The sequence below is a fragment of the Pseudopipra pipra genome, chromosome 7 (genome assembly GCF_036250125.1).
Source record: "Pseudopipra pipra isolate bDixPip1 chromosome 7, bDixPip1.hap1, whole genome shotgun sequence".
NCBI lineage: Eukaryota > Metazoa > Chordata > Aves > Passeriformes > Pipridae > Pseudopipra > Pseudopipra pipra.
The window spans coordinates 32,597,724-32,618,570 of NC_087555.1; the positions used below are offsets into that span (position 1 = coordinate 32,597,724).

The 20,847-nt window shown below is 37.5% G+C and overlaps 1 protein-coding gene across 9 annotated transcripts in view; it reads right to left on the bottom strand.

Annotated features, from left to right (window-relative positions):
* Positions 1-20,847, bottom strand: part of NCKAP5 (NCK associated protein 5) — a 395,107-nt gene that overhangs the window by 97,288 nt on the left and 276,972 nt on the right. For all 9 annotated transcript variants that reach the window (XM_064661544.1, XM_064661543.1, XM_064661545.1 and 6 more), the window contains one exon: positions 3,002-3,070. In XM_064661544.1, the coding sequence (XP_064517614.1) occupies positions 3,002-3,070 (69 nt within the window). The remainder of the gene's footprint in view (positions 1-3,001; positions 3,071-20,847) is intronic.

Genomic DNA, 20,847 nt, shown 5'->3' on the forward strand with positions numbered 1-20,847 from the left:
AAAAAAAGAAAAATGAGATAAAATAATGACAAGCATTGCTCTAACAACTCAGCTCTGGTATCTTTTACCTACAGACAGACAGAAAAATCACAATGGCTATTTTTACTTCCTTCATATGCAGCTTAATGGCCACCAACACCTTGGCAGAAAGCTCACTGTGCATAGCAAGAGGCCTCATCACACTGCTGTGAGGCCCAAGGGAGCAAGCACGTCATACTGGAAGGGTGGCTGGATGAAATGATGCTTGAATGCTCTGAGCAGAGTTTGCAGAGTGTGCCCAGGGGAGAAAAGCTGCAATTTGACAATACTGAGTGATGAGTGAAAAATGGCAGCATTCTCTCAGTAGTTATCAAACGATGTTCCCAACTTCAACTACCTCAAGGGCATGTCAGGCTTCCCAAACATGTAACCAGGTAGCATGGCTAGGTGGTAGCTTTGGAGGAAAGCTTTCCTTGTGCATCAACCCAAGAGAAGTTCAATGCACTCACAACTAATGGGACTGCAGATGTAAAATTAAAATAATGGTTGTCGTAGGCACTCAAATGTTTTGGTGACAGGTTTAGCTATCTCAGGTTTGGGTGTCATCACAGCCTTGTGTGCTCAGGAACAGCTGTGTTTCTCCCTTTAAACCTGCCAGGTCTCCCTGGGGCAAAGTGGGGATGCAGCACAGCCAGATACACAGCTGCAGAGGATACATCTGCTCCTAAAAGCTGCTGAAGAATTTCTGAAGCCCTAACTGGGGAAGGTCTGAAGAGGTTTTCCCCTTTGAGAAGTAGGTTTGGCTTAAGATGAGTTATGAACAAAGGAAGCATCAAATTTAAAATCTTAAAGGGAAGAAGGTTTCAAGTGGAACATTTTTTTCTTTTTCTTTCTTTCTTTTTTTTTTAAGTATTTATTGAAAGCATTTTATGTCCTTAAGATCTCCAGTAAGAATCCCCGCCTAGAAGGGACTTCATCACATACAAAATACGCTCAAAAGATTTTAGTTGGAAGTAAAGGTTCTCCAATCATTTTTTGGGTTATTAAATAATTACATTTATGTCTCATCTCCTATTCTCATCATTGTTACTATAAAGAAGGATGGTAAGAATGCACAATTTCTTGTGAAGCTCAGGGGGACGCTAAGCAATGTGCTCAGGGGGATGCTAACCTGGGACTCCTGCAGAACTTGCAATTATTAAGTACGATTTTCTTGCCTCAGTCACTGGCAACACTTCTTCACCTCAGTGACCAGAAAGGATTAGGTCCTAGCTTATGTCAGCTAAAACAATGCTGGTTACAGTGCCACTGCCAAAGCACTGTGTGGGCTGAGAGAGGAAGGAGAAGAAAACAATGATAGCAATCCATGGGGAAAGAACAAGAGAGGTCACTGCACACAAAACAGAACACGAAAAAAAAAAGAGAGAAGATAAACAAAAAATAAAGCAGGAAAGTACAAATCCACAGGTGATGAGAAGCACTTTCTCCCGAAAAAAGTTAACATAGTGGGAGAAGATGGATACCGCTGTGATAATACAGAAGAACTGAAAACATGCAATGTAATGCTGAAGACATTAAAGTTCAGAGCATAGTTTGATATGATTATTTGATCTTTATACTGACAGAGTGTGTAAAAAACACAGCTCTGGGTCAGAAATTCATCCTGTTACTGTAAACAGAATAAAATCATATCCTCTGTCCTGGAGTGTTTTGCTGAAATGGACAGTTATAGTGCTTTACTCATTTCCAAAATTAATTATGTAAGCAGATTTTGTCCTAGACAATCAGAAAATAATTTTAAGTCAAGCTCTGTAATTTAAACTGAAGTTAGTAATTATATGGTAATTTCATCCTTATCACCAAGATATCCATATATCATTCAAGTGTGCAAGGAAAGCAGTGACTCAGGCCAATGCAGATGAATGCTCTGCTGGTATCCCAGTGCCACAGAACAGGCAGCATGACCTAGTGCGAAACTGTATCTGCAAGTCTTTTACTCCAGCTCCCTGATAAAAATATGCCATAGAGGCAAAAGTACAGATTTGCTGATGAAAATCTGCACTGATGAGGAGGTTTCTTGTACTAGAGCTGTGCTGCTCGTGCCACTAACACTTCAGCAAATGCAGATTAAAAATTTAAAAGGCTGGTATGAAGACAAGAATTGTCATCTGCTCTGGGTGGTTTGCGTGCTCACGCACTCTTTTCTCAAAGGTGCAGCTGGTGTAGTTTTTGTTTTGTTCTGTTTGCATGTTACCTAATTACTTATGCCACTACACATTCTCATTATGGAATGGGTAAGCAATTTATGCTGAGCAACTCTTCCAGCTACTAAAAGTCTTAAAACTATTTTAAACTCAGAAGAGCCTTATTTCAGGATAAATAGGAGGAACAAGTAAGCATCACTATATATGTGGAGAAAGCTCCATGCAATAGGAGATGCTAGACATTTCAGGAGTGTAAACACTGCTGGAGTGCTCAGACAGTAAGCGATGAGTGAATTATATTGCAGCTGGAACTGGAAGCTCTGAGCAGAAGCTGAGCCATGTAGTAGAAGTGAGCCAACAGCTCAAAAGAACCCAGCATAAAAAGCTGTGTATGTAACCCTAAGGGGGAGCTGAGAGACTAAAATTCCAGAATTACAGAATACATTACATAGAAAAGCTGGAGGACTCTTGATGGAAGAAGCCACTGCCATACATGTTCCACTCTACAGAAAAGAGGTGGTACACAACACCTAATAGGCAAATTATAATGTGTTCCTCCTAATGAAAGCAAACCAGTTCCAAATATTGGTCACAGGGATGTCAACTTTTCAGTGAAGAGGTGTGGTCAAAACAGGATTTACAGCAGAGGTCATGGAGAACAATACATTTGACTCCCAGACACATGTTCTTGGAACTAATTAGAATGAGGTAATACTGGAAAATTGCAGAACAATATCAACCTTGTAAGAGAAGGAGAGATTCATTTGTATTCATTTAATTATAGTACCAGGTAAAACCAACCTTTTTATCTACCTTACCTCATCGAGACATCTTTCATACTGTTCTCTCTGATTTTCATTTTCCAGAGCCAGTGCTGAATTCTCTGCCTAGAGGAAAATAGAATAAATAAATAAATATGTAAATTAATCAAAGGATGTCTTGTACTACATGACAACTCATAAAAATTCTCAGGGGGCTTACTTATTGTACTTCTTCAAGATCCAGAATAAAATGCACCAATTTATTTTGCTACAAGTTGGTATTCTGAGTAAAACCATAAGTGACATTAATTTTTGAGATTATTCACTCTATCCAATACAATTTAGAACAATATCATAGCAGATATTTTGCATGTGTCTGCGATCTCATCTTGCCAGGTGCAATAGAGTTGGCAATGAAACATTATAAAAGATATTGACATATCTTCTCTTCCTCTCCCTTTTCTGTTTAGAGTGAACCTGCTATCTGAGAACGATTTGGAAATAAACAGGCAGCTACCACCACAGGAAACAAAAGGAAATTGTATGTAAACTTTAACTGTGGCAGGTCTTCATAAGCCTGGTTTGTGCAGTGGGGAACCCCAGGTGCACTGGTCATTCTATAGATAATTGGTGAATTACATCCTTTAACTGAACCTGAGACATTTATTAGTCTTTACTTAAAAAAAAGTCCTATTATTTAAAGAATGAGAGGTATTTTACTACATCTAAATGTAATTTTGATGTCAGAATTTTTTTCCCTCACATATGTAATTTTAAATATGATAAAGTTTCCTTTACAGTATGGCCTTTCATCTATCTTTAATTTCCATTATGCTCATGTTTTTTATTATAGTTAAAACTTCGAAATGGCACAATCTGGTGTGTAAATTACAGTAAACCAAAGTATTTTCCTATATATGCATTGATTTTAGGAATTCTTACAGTATGAGAAAAGTAAAACTCCAAAGTGTGCTACATACAATTGCATCAGAGCAAGTGTTAACTAGTTATTTCTTAAAGACTGAGAAACTAAAACAATATATATAAAAATCTGTGATTAATCTATTAAAACTGGCTCTAGGAATCCCTCTGCCTCCCATGCATAACTTCACATCACACAACCATAACACCAAAATCAATGCATTCACATAATTATAACCATTATGCAATTTACAGTTCTTGTTTCACTTTAACCTTCTGTCAACCTATAAAACTTAAACAAATGCTGTTTCGAAGGAATTGTGGTTACACAAAACAACAGTCCTAAATATAGTTAACATTTATAGTTTTATAATGTACTGCATGGAAAGATTCTATGGAAAGATGCACATTTCTCTCTTCCTTGTTGAGACAATGATTCAACAAAATAAGAATCCCAAGTCCAATAAATTGATTTATTAAAAATAATTTCAAATTGAGCTAAATCATAAAAATAAGATCATGAAGGAAAAGCAAACGTATTACTATCCAGCATATTGAAAAAGAGTAAAAAAATAAAGTGTGGGAAGAAACAAGGGTATATAGAGTTTACTTATTAAATAAGCAACTGTACAGAATCAGTGCTTTATCTCGAGGGTACAATTAAGCCAGCAAAGGTGCTAAAATGCTCTGCATCATATTTTCTCAATGTCACCTATGAATGGGTTCAACATATGGCTATAAAGAGTCTATGGGTGATCCTGCAGAGAGCACTGTGAGATGAGGCAGCAAAAAGTGCAGATGTAAAAGTAAGTACCAAAGTAGAAGCAGAAGCTGCAAAAGCAAAAACAACAGTAAGAAATCAGAGGCTGGAGGGTAAATAGTCCTTCACACTGAAGAGGCTATCATATATAGTTCTGTCTGCTTTTACAGGCACATTCTTGCAGATTGACTGGTAAAATAAAGAGATATTTGCTGCATAAAAATGTATTTCTGAGTTAAAGATTTTCAGATGTTTTCTTTATGAATATCCCCCTAAAATGCCATCCAAAACAAATACTTCTTACTGTTTTGAAGCAACTATTATAGGATTAGTTCGCACAGACTTTAACTCACGCATATTGGTATACCTATGGATTTAGGTTTTAATTTTCATTTTCATTAACATAAAAATATTTTGTATGATTTTATCCTAAAATAGTTTGGACAGGCTCCTCCCACACAGAAATGTGTTAAAAACTACAAAACATACTTCTGCTATACAAAATACACAGAGAGCTCCCCATGCTTCTCTCATTCCATATTTTGGAATGCTATAAGGCTGTAAAATGGAAGAAAAGTCTTCTTGGATCTGTTCTGAATCTCTGATTTCAGTGAGCTATTCCTTTACAAATAGGCTACTAAAATTAGGAAATTGAAACTTGAAAGCATTATAAATAAATAGTACATTTCATCTCTTATCGAGCCACAGTGGAAACATCTGTATAATAAAACCTATTCTCACACCACTGGCTTCAAAAGTGTAGTGAAAGGATGGAATGCAGTCAATGTTAGCTTGACTTCTGTGCTTCTTGATTGCCAAGCAAATCATGACTATTTATTTGGCATTTTTGTAATGAGGACTGGACTAGAAGGGAACACTCAACTGATTTTGCTTAAGAATCTGTGCTAGTTCCCACGACGTGGGAACACCAATACTTGATGCACTAAATCACTCTATATTGCAACTGAATACTTTATAATAATCCTCATTCCCCCAAAAGTATTCATTTTGAAAATTTGTAATAGCACTTGTGGTCTCAAAACCCTGCCTCCTAATCCAAACCTTCATTTATTTAACAGAAACCACTGGGTTTTGATGTTATTGTAAGGCTGTTCCATTTTTGCTCAGAGGGATCTAACTGCCTCCCATATTGCATATTCTGGGCATCTTTTGCCAGTTAAGCAAAGTCGGTTTCCTTGAAGGAAACTGCTATTGAATTTATTTTCGTTTTTATTTCCAGGCCATACTTACAGAAGGCTAAGCTGTAGTAAGAAGCCTTCACTTGAAAGCAGCTTGAAACAGCTTGAAAGCTATTGCACACTTGCAGGCACCTGGGGGCAGTGGCAGTACTGACCCCAGTGCAACCACTAATCCCATCCATAACCTGGCTGGGGACTGTGCAGGAAAAATCCAGCTTGCTGAGAATAGTTCTTAGATATCAACTGATTTCTATAGTGATTTCTAGTTTCAGGCATAGCTATCCTCTAGGAATTTATGTATATTTTATGTTACACATAAATGAACCATCTCTGTCCCTCAGCCTTGCTGACACCAAAAGTGAGGCAGCCCAGCCAACTGCTGCAGACAAGGAACATTCAGTGCCTGCCACCAGCACCTCAGGCACACATGTAATTTCTTGGGGGGACAGCTCTCGAAGTACAGCATCATTCAGTCAGCCAAAAGTAACTGTGGCATAATGATACCTAAATGAAACATTCAAGGATCCTAAAATGTCAAAACAGAGGCCCTTCCTAGTTCCAGTTGTGGAGGAAGTATTTTGCACTAGAGTCTCTCCAAACATTTGAAGATTTAAAGATTTAAATCATGACTTGGATGATGCTAAATAGCCTTCAACTTCCTAAATTTGAGACAACATTTTTCTGTGAAACTGAATTTATGGAAAACCAATTTGAAAGCTAAAACTTCAGAGTCCTTTAACAAAACAGAGGTTGCCTTGAATTGATACCACTATTAAGGCACAGTCATTACATGAGACTTTGTCAACTCTGATTTTAATTCCTTTCTCAGGATGAAAAACATGGCTCTACTAATAATAAAAATTATCTCTGGGTCAGCTAATAACTTTGTCTCTCTTCCACAGATGTTGAAGAACGCTATTTTCTCCTGCAGGGCAGCTGTTTGCACTAAGTTTTATAACCACAATGAAATTAGACAGAACATTGAATTTTCTACTCAAATGCATAAAAGGAGAAGCATGAATAAAAGAGAATTGCATAGAAGATACTTTTCCTTACTCAACCATTGTAAAGTTGAGACAAAACAAAAGGAAGAGAGAAGAAAGCAAAGAGTAGTATTTTGCACTGAGGGAAGAGGAGATCACAGAATCATAGAATGGTTTGGATCAAAAAGGACCTTTAAAGATCATCTAGTCATGAGCAGGAGAGGAAGGTCTAAAGGTTGTATGTCTAGTTAGCAGCTCAACATGCTCTGAAGGTATTGTCAATAAAGGTCAAGAGGAACAAAGTTATGACTGTGAACTTTAAAATCCCTGACAGAATGCTACAACACAGTTACCATGTGCACTCCTTTGTTATTCATACTAAACCATTTGTCCATTTATAGAAAGCTTTATTGATTTACACAGACACTCATTTGTCATGCCCAGTGCAGTGTATTAATAGCTGTCCAAGCACTTCAAATGTACTCAGCAATTTTTTTTCTTGCATTCAGGCTCTGATTTGGCATATTTTGTGGTCACAGCTTCATGCAGCGTACATGAGAGGTCAAAACCTGTTGTTGGCAAAGAAAGAAGTAATGTTGTTGCACTTTTTCCTTAGGTCCTTAGAGCATTTTTGGTAAGCTGCTGCTCTAGGAAGGGTTTACCACTTGAACCATTACCTTGTCTTTGGCCACAGGAAACTTTTTTTATTATTCAGCCCCCGTTATGCAGAAAATTTGTCCTTTGAAAGACTAATCCAACAAATTGCCAGAGAAAAGTTTAACACTATAGTTATGCTGGTCAGAAGTACTGAAAAGTAGATCTGTGTTTTTAAATCAACATAATTGTAGCAACAAAAGCCTTAATTTAATTCTAGGACTAAAAAACCATTTCCCACTGGCCAATTCCATTGTCTCCAGGACACTGACACTGGGGAGTGCTTGCTACTGATGCAGTAAATTTAGTGGACTGATACTTAAGTAAAGTGTGGAGTTTTTTCTAATGTCCTGCTCTTAATCAATTCTTCTGGATAATGGAGATGGGGGAAAAAAACCACTAAAAGGACAAAGTAGTGATATGATGACAGCCAGTCTTCTCACACTTGCTACAAAACAAAAGGGCGCCTTCAACCTTCTCAGTTGTATTATTTTCTTATGTTGGTTTTTTGGTTGGTTTGGTTTTTTTTTTTTTGTGATAGACTATTATCTTTAACCCCACTCAAAACATTTTATCTGAAATACTCTGCCACTGTTCAATTCCCATTCAGTTAAAACATGGCATAGAAGTAATACATATGTGACATTAAATAAGAAAACACAGAATCATGCACGTGTCAATTAAAATTTTGTCTATAAAAAGGCCACATTAAGCCTTACTGGGCAGCACTGGTAGGGATCATTCTTGCAATTCACAATTTCAACAATATTTTTTTAAATTCTTTACTGCTACAAAATGACATTAGAACAAGCCACTGACAGATCTCAAAAGCAGTCTGTCTCACCATGCTATGTTATAGCCATGCTACCAATGGGTTTGTAGACACATAGGGACCAGTATAACCTTCTACTAATGTATGCAAGAAATAAGAAAATATTTATTCAACATCATAAAACTAAAACTAAAAATTCAGGTTTAAATGTTCCTAATGAAAAGCAGCCCAAAGTCTGTGCAGCTGAATATGATGTTTCACCAATTATTGATGAGCAGATTCATGTATTTAAACATGAATTTACAGAAGAAATTATGTAACAGCTTTCAAATTAGTGCCAACTTCATGCTGCCAGAGATCAGGACACAGACCTTGCTCATTTATCTACAGATTTTCAGCAAGTCACAGGGAAAGACTCCAACCAGAGTCCTGGACAGGGCTCATAACCATGGAGATCTTCTCCTGTCTGTTGAGTGTTTACCAGTTCATACAAGAAGAAACAACAGTGTTCAATCTAATATGAAGCCTCCCTTTTGAAAGAAGGGTATAACTGAGTTTAATCCTTCAAATCTACTTATATTTGATAAATGTACGAACATCAGGGGTTGAATCAAACAAACCAAAATCAAATGGGATTCATACACTGCTGATGAGACTGTGTCCTAAAAAATGACTAAAGCAACCCTCATATTCCTGGGAATTCCTCTGTGAAATACCTTTATTTATTTTTTTTTTCATTTTCCAGATGTTGGGGCTGACAATTTTCAGCTGGTTCAAGAATTGCAATATTTGTCTTTTTTTCTTTTTGTTAACTCTAAAGTAGTTAAGAATGACAAGCTTTTAAAACCTTCAACATTTTCCCTTCTGACACCACAGATATGTTTGGAGCTGACATTTTAAAGAGAAGGTTAGGAATAGATTTAGCAAAACAGACTGCATCATAACCACAGGCTTGTGTTTGAGCAAATAAATATCTAGGCTACTAGCAGATATATCAATAATAGTGTTGTATGTTTACCAGCATGCAAATTGTAGAAAACAGCAAATTCTACCAGTAGAAGAATTCTACTCTACTGGTAGAGATAATAATAGACTTACAATACATCCACTGGTAAAGCACTGTCAATATAGGCCTTTGAACAAACAGATTAAAATTATGAAAGATGTCCTCCTTTTTTCACCAAAATTTTTCCAAATGATCACAATATAAAACATTTTTTTTGAGGACAAGGAGTAAAAGAGATCTAAATAAGCAAAAACAGGTAGTATAAATCCCTATTTCCTAATGTTAAAGACATACATACATGGCCTATATAAGGCATATACACTTGATAAAGCACAGAAGTACAAGCCTGGAGAGTCAAAAGTCACAGGAAGACTCCCATTTTTTCACTCCTCCTCTGCATGAAGTTGTGTGAAGCCAATGTTGTCAGCAACACTGACTGGGCCAGTCAGGAGGGAGGAATGATGAAGCTCATCCACCTTTCTCAAAACCGCCACTGTTCCAAAAGTACAGGGTGTCTCCCTAAAAGTGTGTGCCTGGACACCACATCACAGGCCATGATGCCACCACACAAATGTTAGAAATAAGACTAAATTTTTATGCAAGGAACATTGTGTGTGTTGTAAAATTTGTTTATTTTCTGATTTTCCAATATTTACACTCAGTGATCCTTCCCCTTGCAAACTGTGAACGAGAGGCAGCTGTTCCATCTCATTCTTTTTTTTTTCTCTTGTTTTAAATGATTTGTTCCCTTATGGAACTGTTCTCCTTAAGAACTGAGAGCATTTCACTCTGACAGACTTACTGTGCTTTCCCATGTAATATTAACAGGCAGTTATTTCCTCTCTCAGAGAACTAAAAATAAAATCCCTGGTCCATTAAAAAAAAGTATGAGATCCTAAAATTGTAAGTGATACTGATTCCTACAATTAACACAGGCAGACAAAGGCAAGCAGTGTGGACCTGTTTAATCTGAAATGGTATTTTGTGTACATCAACTGGTATGTAGCACATCCATAAGTATCTTTGCATTGAAAACTCCTATATGAATTAATCACATCACATTTGGTCAGTTGCATTCAATTTTTCTTGCAAAGGGAAATTCTAATCCTTTGAAATAGTAATTATTTGAAATCAGTAAAGAATAGTTTAAGACCACTTTACAGAAGTGGTTTATCTGTATATACAATGCTGAACCTCAATAAAAAACAGTGAAGTCATTTTCAAAGAAAATATTTGCGTTGCTTTGAATGGAAACATTTTAGAGAAGTTTGAAACTAGGAACAAAATTCTGGCTTTGAATCCTTCTGAAATGATACATACGGCAACCTCTTTTTCAAAAGTTTAAAAAAGGTGAGTTTTCTTTTTCTTTTTTATTTTTTAATTCAGATCTTGAGGAAAACTCACACATTCTAGGATAGTTTTTCAAGCAATAAAAAGGCCACTTCAGAATTTACTGTAAATGAGTTATCCTTCAAAGCTTTGCAATTTTGACAATGAGCTTACTGGCACAGTGACAGTTTTGTATTTTCTGTGATTCCATTATCCACACCTCCCTAAGTAGCACACTCAGTTTCAAGGTTCATCTAATGTGGAGTTTGAATAGGACATTTCAGATCTCTGTACGAAAATTAGTCATTGGGCATCTTTATTCCAACAGAAACTACTTCTTATTTTCCCCCACTTGTCCTGCTGAGGTGTTCATAGCACAAACAGGCCATACTACTACTGATTCTTGTCACTGAGAAGTGGGTAAGGAAAAAGACAACCAAGGGACAAACTGTCTTTACAGGAGACATCTCAATATCTATGCATAGGAATAAGTCACAAAGGCCTTAAGCTCATTTTCTTCAAAAGCTGAAATTCAAGAATTTACATATTTCTTTTAGCAAATTTAATTTGCCTTTTCAAATTTTGGCAGATCACACTAAACTATTAAATCCAGGAATAGAATATAATTTTGTAATCCAATTGATTTTTTTAAAAAGTGACTTATTTTTCTTTAAAAACTGAGATAAATTAAAAACTATGGTCAAGAGAATCAGGTAGAAAACGTTGAAATGAAGTATCAGGAAGCTAAGCCATGGGAAGCCCATGCTGGAGCAGAGTCCTGGCAGGGATCTGCTGACCTGTGGGGAGAGGAGCCCACAGTGGAGGATGTTCTCCTGGTAGGACTTGTGGCCCTTCTGGGGGCCCACACTGGAGCAGCCTGTGCCTGAAGGACTGCACCTCATGGAAAAGTGACCCAGGTGGCAGCAGTTTGTGAACTGTTGCCCGTGGGATGGACTCACACTGGAGAGGTTCCTGGAGGACTGCCTGCCATGGGAGGGACCCCATGGGGAGCAGGGGAAGGACTCCTTTCTCAGAGCAGAGGCAGAAAACAACTTGTGATGAACTGATCTTAACTCCCATTCTCCATCTCCTTGTGACACTGGGGGGAGGAGGTAGAACTTGGGAAGGAGATGGAGAAAGGTGTCTTTAAGATTATACTTGTTATTCTCCTGCTCTGATTCTTTTAGTAATAAATTTAATTAATAACCCCACTTTGAGTCTGTTTTGCCCATGATGGTGATCACTAAGTGACCTCTTCTGGTCCCTATCTCAACTCATGAACCCTTTGTTACATTTTCTTTCCTCTGTCCAGTTGCAGAGAGGAGTGAGAGAATGGCTCTACACGTGTATATTCAGGATTTTTTTTTTATTTTAATTTCTATAAATTCTTTTTCTCAATAGCAGTTATTCTCCTTTAAAGTAGTTTTTATATATCTTTTCTCATATCATTAGAACAAAAATAAAATATGATTTCATAGGTCAATGCAAAAAATGGCTTTAATTCTGTAAATGGTACTTCTGGGCTGGTCTGTGAACCTGATCTGAAGGGCTGCTGTTGAATTTTAATAAACAGTTCAAATTTGGAGCTAAATTTGCCACTGTCTTGTAGGAACACCAACACTAACCTCCTCCCCATTCACCCATTCCCCTTCCCCAGGGAAATTGAGCAACTGACTGTGCTCATTGGCGCTGATGATAGCAAGATTCAGAGCTTTATTGCATTCTGGTTTTTTTCTATGTGTCATTTAATGTATAATCTACAACACAATTGTATCTGATATCCAATTATTTTGGAGCTCACTGAAAGGTAAAACAACAGATGTTTTGCTCTGTCTTCAGAGAAAGTGGATGCTGAATATTTATCAAGAAATATTTTTTCCTAATTATTTATCCTAAGTTTCTTCATTTAGTTCAAACAAAAGTAATTATGAAATAAGAGGATTTTAAGCTGACAGTCCCGAAAACACTGATCCCATATATTTGAATGTCACATTCACTGGCTGCATGACTGGAAACTCATACCAGTTTTCTGCTATCCAAGGGGGATAATCTTTTTTTTTTTCCTCCAAAGAAGCATGTATGACTTTTTATGAAATGGAAAAAAAAGGTACAACTGGTTTTCCATTTTAAAAATTGTTATTTGAATTCTGAGAAAAATAATTACTTTTCTTTGCTATACTATGCAATAGATGTAAAATATTATGTGATGTTATAATTGATACTGTCACAAAATATTTAAAAACATAATAAAATATAAAATTTTCCTTCTCCTATGCTGAATCACTTTATTCTATTCCTTTACAGACTTCAAGTTAAAAGGTTTCCAGCACTATAAGCTATTAATGTAGACTGTTTCACAGTTCCTGGCATAAATTTATAACAAGTTTCTCTGTTTTAACTACAGGGGAGCACTGGGTTATTTCTGAAGGCAATGTTTCCTGCAATTTCACTCTCTTCATCAGAAGTCACCCATAAGTCAACTGCCCCAGGTATTTCAAAATGAACTTCTTTTGATGGCTCCTGTTATTTCTCTCCCTCCCAGCTAAGAGAGCATGAAGCAAAGCGGAGCGGGACAGGTAGGGAGAGAATCAAATGCCATATAACGCGCAGCAATTGTTTGGTAGCCAATAGCTAACTCCCAGTAACTGAATCACAAAATTACTGCTCATTTCTCGCTAACTGAAATGAAACTCTATTTGCAAACATCACCTTGTTTCTCCTGGGAGCTTGGAACATTTTTCTCTTTTGTTTTTATAGGCACAGCAAGTAGCAGGCAATGCCACTCGCTCCACACAGCAATACACAGCACGTTGGCTTCTGCACTGACATTTGTTAAATGGAAAGCTCTGATTCATTTAATCTTTAATCATTTAGGGTGGAAGAGTGAATTTGCAGAGCAATTTTATTTGGCCCAAAAGAACGACAAATCAGATCCCAAATTCTGTCAGACCCCAAATTCTGTCTTTTAAAAGCTTCAACAGTGTGGAGTTTTGTCTGCTTTTTCTGCCCTGTGCAGACTGTGCTCACTTAAAGAAGATGAATGCAGAGGGATGAGGATCCCTTGGAAATTGTCTGACGTGGCATCACCTGACTGTGATCCTAACAAGTTATATGAAATGTCTCCTATTGTGCTGGCTGACCTCAGGTCCACCTACATCAGCTTTTTGGCTTGGGTGAGCAGTGAGTGTCCTGATCTCAGGTGATTTTTCCAACCAGACTACAGCTCCCACTATGGTGTGGCCTTGGAGCCAATGGACTGGGTTTCTTTTACATGAAATGTAAAGATGGGCTTAACTAGACCCAGCTGCTGATGGGCTTAACTAGAGCTCAGTCAAAGTGAACTCCCCAAAATGTGCACAATATGGGTGTCAGGTCCTTAGAATGCCACCTTGGCTCTGAGGGTCTGCTCCTGTTACACTGCACTGCTCCTAAGGTAGACATATAATTAAAACAGGCTATCTTCCTAAATTAATAGGGATAGCTCTAAGGAAGTCAACTGGCAGGAAAAGAATGTATCCCATAACAGCAACATAAAAGAGAAGCCTGTTGGGAAGACTTCTTCCCACACATAACAGAGATGTTCCAGAGCCATTTGTCTACTTGGATAATTTATAGCTTTGTACTTCATGAAAACAGAAAATATGAACCTGTACAGAAACATATACATTCAAGCCAGCTACATGGAAAGTAAATGCTATTATAATTATATATTATTAAGTGCTACTGTGTAATATTAAACACTTCCTCAATTATTGACTTAGTTTTGCTCTTCAACATATACAATTTATCTCAGATTTTGTTCCTTTTACTTACATTTGTTGGTAAACTACAGCCCTGGGAGGTCCAAGAAAAGCCTTAGACTACACACTTTGGAGAATGAAGAAACCTGCAGTTCTTAAAAAAACCGAGCTTTGTCTGACAATAACAGTCTCATATGGCACGTACATTAAGTCAAAGTTGATGGGATTCAGTGGTACCCCAGGTGTGAAAAGCACAGCAGCAGTAGCAACCCATAGGAAGACACATCATTCCTACGCTGTTTATAAAGCTTGTAACACAGCCTTTTTCTCTCTTTCATGCCTCCTACCTTAACTGAGTCAAATTTATGGATGTATGTACGTAACAGCTGTCTCTGCATGGCACTGGAGAGACACTACAATATCTAATAAAACTCTGTTTTTTGATGATACAGATCAGATTTAAGGTTACAGAAAGAACACTCATTGCTTATTAAAAAAATATTATAACAGTCATTATTGGTAACAGCAGTTAAAGTATAATGACATCAAATACGATACAGGACTGAAGGAAATTATCAAGGAGGAGGCAACAGGCTTTTCTCTGGCACATGTCTAAGGTCTAAAGAAGCAAACTGTAAAGTTCAAAAGATGAAAAAAAAAGAGGTATTGGAGGCAAGTAAGGAGAATCTTTAGCTGTTTCAGCTACATGGCCTCTTCACTGAAAAGCCTATCTCCACTCATTTCCAGCTTATCATTAACTCTTAAGAGAAATGCTAAACAAGTATGTCAACAGGGGAGATGCAACACACAACAGTCGCACATAATGCACAACCCTCAAATCTACTTCTTAGCTGACCTGAAACTGTTGCTTCAATAACTTCAGAGAGGATTTTGTCTGGCAAAGTAGCCAATATGTAAGTACTTTTCTTCTTACAGTATAACAAAAAGATGAATGAAAACCCCAGGTCTTACCAGCTTCCTCTATTTAAAAGAACTTTTTCCTGAAGAACCTAAACATTGACACGCAGAGCACTTAAAATAAAATCAGAAGGATTTTTCTGGAGGGAAAGACCACTTGAGTGAAGACAAGAAGGAAACCTGCTGGCTTATTGAAGGGAAACAGCTGTAATTACCATGTAAGTGCTTCTGTTCTCCTACATGATTTCCAAGTCCGAGTACACACAACCCGGAAGACGAATAGGAAAATCCATGAATCACAAAGGTGAACGAGCACTGCCACCACATGAGATGGAAGGCCAGCAGGGATCACAGGTATTCCTGTGGGAAGGGAAGAAACTGTGCCCTCTAGATGGCATTATGTGCCTGTATATCCCAGACGGAACTGGAGAGCCCTGCCAGGCAATCTAAGCACGTGTCCACCTGCACAGGAAACATGGGCCCAAACGTCAAAAATATCAGATGGCAGCTCTTGGTCTCAGTGGGAAGGTCACTTCTGCATGGCAGAGCAGGGGCTGTCCTGGGGCACACACCCTGCCTTAGCTGCCTGGTGTGGGAAGCAGAGGGGCGGTGCTCAGCCTGAGATGAAAAAGAATGGAGGATCTGCCTGGGGAAAGGCAACTTACAACTGGCAGGGATGGGCAATATATAAAATATATAATTAAAAAACAAAACAAAACAAATTAAAAAAAAAAACCACAACAACAAAACCAAAACACAGGAAGAAAGAAAAGACTGTCCTTATGATAAAACAAACCTCTGCATAATAAAGCCAGCAAATACTGAATTTCAAGAGTATGTTGATCACAGATTTCATATGTGTAGTTAAACATTTCCCAACACAGGAGCCAAGACCCTTACATGCTAGAATTCAGCACAGCTCCATTAATGTGTGTGAGTGTAAGCATACCTGCCTAGAATCCCTGTATTTCTACAAAATTAACAAAAAAGAAATCACTACCAAATTAAGAAAAAGTGAATCACTACGCAGACCTCATTACTGTTTAAGCATTTTCCAAGGTCAGTATAGAGAAATTAAAAGAGAAATTATTTTACTATATAAGAGTTGTAAGGGATTCAGCTCTAACAGCTGAGGTAAATTAATTGGGATTTCCTATGTGACTAGTGGAGAACATCCACAGAATAGCGGGATTTTTAAAATAATATTAGTTTGAAAGGAACTGCAACTACTTATTTAGTTTATGAACTGTAGAACTGTCATTACTCTCAGCCATATTGCATGCATTAGTATGTAAATTAAAAATATAGGATGTGATACTAAAATCTCTGTCCCACAATCTTTCCTCTGAAACAAATGCCACTGTGAGCAATGAGGAGCTCACAGAAAGGGCTTGTGTAGAGCTGGGCCCAGAGTGAACAGCTGAGAGAAACTATTTAAAAAAACTTCTGAGTCTCACTCTCCGAAATGATAGATGTGTTGGGATAAACACAGTCACCTAGATCTATAACACAGTGTTGGAAAATTTCATTTCATTCAGCAAGGAGAATGAATTTTCAATTGTCCCACATGCCTGATCACTAAAAAAGGTAAGTCACATTATCTACCGATTACCTCCAAGAAGGCATGACACATGGAAAGAAGGGCACTGAAAAACTATCATTAAAATATAAAAGGCAGACTGAAATAGCAGATTCCTTCAATGCAACCTAGCAAGGACTCTTTGCAGAATACACTTAACATTCATTTCAATAGAGAAAATCTGACAGGACTAATAAAACCAAGATGATTTTCCCTGACTTCTGTGACTTACCTTTTCTTCGCCAACTACACGTATTCCTCAGACCTTCTGGCACCAGATCATTATTCTTGCACCCATATTCAATACTTTGAACTATTTAAAGACCGCTTGTTATGTCAGTCAAGTAAGTAGCCCAGAGCTTTCTCTGTAGCACATAACAGTAAGAAAAGAGCCATTGGACTGGAACTTGGAATATAATAGAAAAAAATGGATTTATAAACTGCTTTTACAATGAATGTATGTAATTACATTTGGCTGTGCTAAAATGAACATTAAATGTTTATCTATGTTCTCGTTTTTTTGGTAAAAATTCCAAATCTCAATACACTGTCTTGAGGATCCTATAATTTTACAACTGCATGCAACATAATTTAGGAAAGAATCAACACTATATGTGAACTAAAGCATATTTTAAACAGCATCCTGACTAAAATATTAATGCGAAGTAAATAATTGCATATAAGAAATTTTCTTCCACCTGGAAGATGATGGATTCACTGCCCTGGAAAAGGGCATTTCATATCATTCTACCTTGAGAAGGAACAAATCAGGAACAGTGTAAGTTACTCACTCTGCCTTTTCAGTGTGCCTTGTACCTCACTTGGACACACTGATGCGTGTGATACGGAAGTTACTCACTTTCTGGCTTCACTGAAATATCTGAAGCCAGAAAGTGAGTAATTTTCATTAAAACATGAGTTTACTGCACGAGCAGGCTAAAGGCAAAAAATTCTGATATGCAGCAAAATTCCCTTTATACAAGTAGTTGATGGGGTATGACACGATGGTACACTTAAAACAATTAAACGCAGTTTTATGACATAACAAAGCAGGAATACTAGTTGCAGCATATTCTGTTGGGCACTTGGCTGAGTTAGCAAATTTTAATTGATTACTGCTTCGTGAGCATTGCATAGTAGAAAACAGAGAGTCAATCTGAAAGTTTTTACCTTTTCAACATGTGCCAAAAACTGAGAAGCTCTACACATTGTGACCCAAAACATTCAACTTCTGAACCACTGCTGCAGTGCATCATAGGAGATGCAATTCAATATTCTTTTATTTTCCTTAGACTTAGTTAGAAAATAAAAGTCTACCAGCTGTTAGTCACACTAAAATTCCCAGGAGGCACCAGAGTTGATTTTAGAAATCATTTTAAAGCTTTCATTGAACTGAATAGTGAGGAAAATGCAGATATGCATGGCTTTCTCCATGTCTCTGACTAGTCATGGAGACAATGAGTTAATGTACAGTTATTTATATTAAGGCACTCTCCCATTTCAGGAGATGGAGCTGTTTGGTGGAACAGTGGCTTGGCAGTCTCTCTCTAATGATAGCAGCAAATGGTTACAGCAATGACAAGCAGAGTCAATCTGAACAGCTCTTCTTACATCCAGCGGGTAGAGCTATTTTCAACATCTCTGTGTAAATTCATATCTCTATGAGAACATCTTGATTTTTCCATGCTGAAAAAGAAATTGCCATGAATTTCAACTGGCTTAGGAAAAAAAAAAATGTAAAAGGAGAGAGAAAAATAGAAAGATCAATATTTTACATGTCTGCAAGAAATACATTATCTTCTCTTGAAAACTCCCCACATACTAACTGAATTGAACTGTCTGCCCAGAAGAGGTTTCTATTAGTCTTCATCTATATGACGATATTATTTCCATATCCCAACTGGTAAAGTGCATTGACCACTGAAAGCTATCCAGAGTCTGTGCCAACTATGGAGCATGGAGCTTTACACCCTCATGGGTAGCTTGTAGGATGGATGGAAAAACCACAGTGGACGATGTGAACAGCAGGAGGAAGGTTCAAACATCTGGGAAAGACCTGCTTTTGAACACTTCAGCAGGAGTGGGCTAGTACAGATGGCATAGAGGCAAGGAGAAACAGGCAGCAGCCATGAGATTTACTTCCCAAAGACTAGGAACAACTGAGCCATTGAGGACTTACAGTAGACGAGTTCAAGCAGCAACAGATTATAGAATATATTTGGCTTGATGGTACGTGTTTGGTTTTAATTTAAAATTTATTCAGTTATTGGAAAGCTAAAACAGTTTGCCAATACTATTATCTGGAAAGGGATGGAATAAACTGGCTGTTTTTGAAACCAGTGATGCAAGTCAGTGCTGATTCATTATCAGCCACTCTGTAAGTTTGGAAATAAGACTTTCCTTGCTTCATTGTCCTCTATAAAAAACAAAAGAGTTCTTAGGCACAGTTCAGAAAACTAATTATAAAAGTCTCCTCCTGAAAAAATTTAAAAGTAAAATAATCCAATAATTAGAATTAAGTAGGTTGGCCTTTGGTGACTGATCAGCATAATGAATCTAGTTATGTGGATGGCCAAGGCATTGGGCTAAGAAGAGGCTTGTGGATGAACCAGATTAAATACACTGGCTGGAACAGGACCGGTTGCTGCAAAATATTTAGAACGTTGCTATGAAAATATTTAAAAGTTTCATTATATTTCTATGCCTTTAAGTCAAGTGATTCAAATTTCCTATACACCAGTGAAGTGGCTGACTTTCAATAAACAAGATGTCTTTCCTCAGTTATTTTCAGAAACTTGGGCTCTTTGCCCCTGTATCATCCTGTATGTCTCTTTCCATGGAAAAGAAAATAATTATTAGTTTTCTTACCATTGTACATTGTAGTACACAAAAAAAAAAGAAGACAAAAAAAAAAAAAGAGAAAATGAAGTAAGAGCAAAGTAAAAACCACCAGCATCCCACTCAAAATTATCTTCTCAATCCACTAAGAGGAATTATGTACCCTTCTCATATTTCTTTTTTATAGTTCATAGTTCATTGCTATCATGTCTTTCTTCCTCTGCAGGGTAGTAAAAACATAATATCGGAAATACTTGACATACTTCCTCATTTGTTTAATGGTGATGATACAAGGGAAATTACCCCTCTAATATATTTGAACATTTAGCTTATTATCCTGAGTGAGTTTTCTCCCAAAGCTCAATTTATTAAAACAAAACACATCTTTCTATGATGAACTGCAAAGGGCAAGAGGGCAAAATTCTTTAATTAAAATTAGAGTGGTTTCGTGACTCTACCCCAGCAGATACTGCTTCTACTGCAGCTTAGTTTACTGAAACTTTCATTGAGTCCCACTCACCCGCAAGCAATGAGATTTTCACATATGAATTAGGCTTTTCATTTGATAACTTCGAGGTTACAATTTAATGCTACCCCAGCGGCTGCTGTTTGGTGAAAAATGCAGGGTTGTGAGCAGTCCTTACTCAGTATTTTCTGAGGCCAACAGAACTCATGCCCATTGCAGAAAGGGAAGGGGACACTTGGCAAAACAGGGGAACCGCTTCTTTGCTGACAATGTTTATTTTAATTTGAATGTAAATACTGCAGTTTTAGCAAGGTGTTGGTTATGCACTGTCACAGACTATGGTGGGTAAATCTGTCTACGGGCACTGGGAACTGCATACCCAACAGGCACAAATAGATTAGCCTGCTGAGGATGCAGGACATCTGCAGCTGAGATGGGAACTGAACCCAGTCTTCTTGAGTCTTCATCCAATATCTACTTACACTCCCCTTTTCTCTTGAGGAATTGAGAGGACATGAAGTGTGAGAGGACACAACACCATGAGAAAAACTTGTACGTCTTACAGAATCCCTTTTTTATTGTCAAAGCAAAGCATTCACCAATACAACCTGCATTAAGTACTCCTTAGTCTTTTAGTTTGAAGCAATCCCTGTCAGCTTACCTTCTTCATAATCAACCAAAAGATTTCTAAGAAAGTTGCACTACTTCAGTTGCAAAGAAGGAAGTCCAAAAGAGATG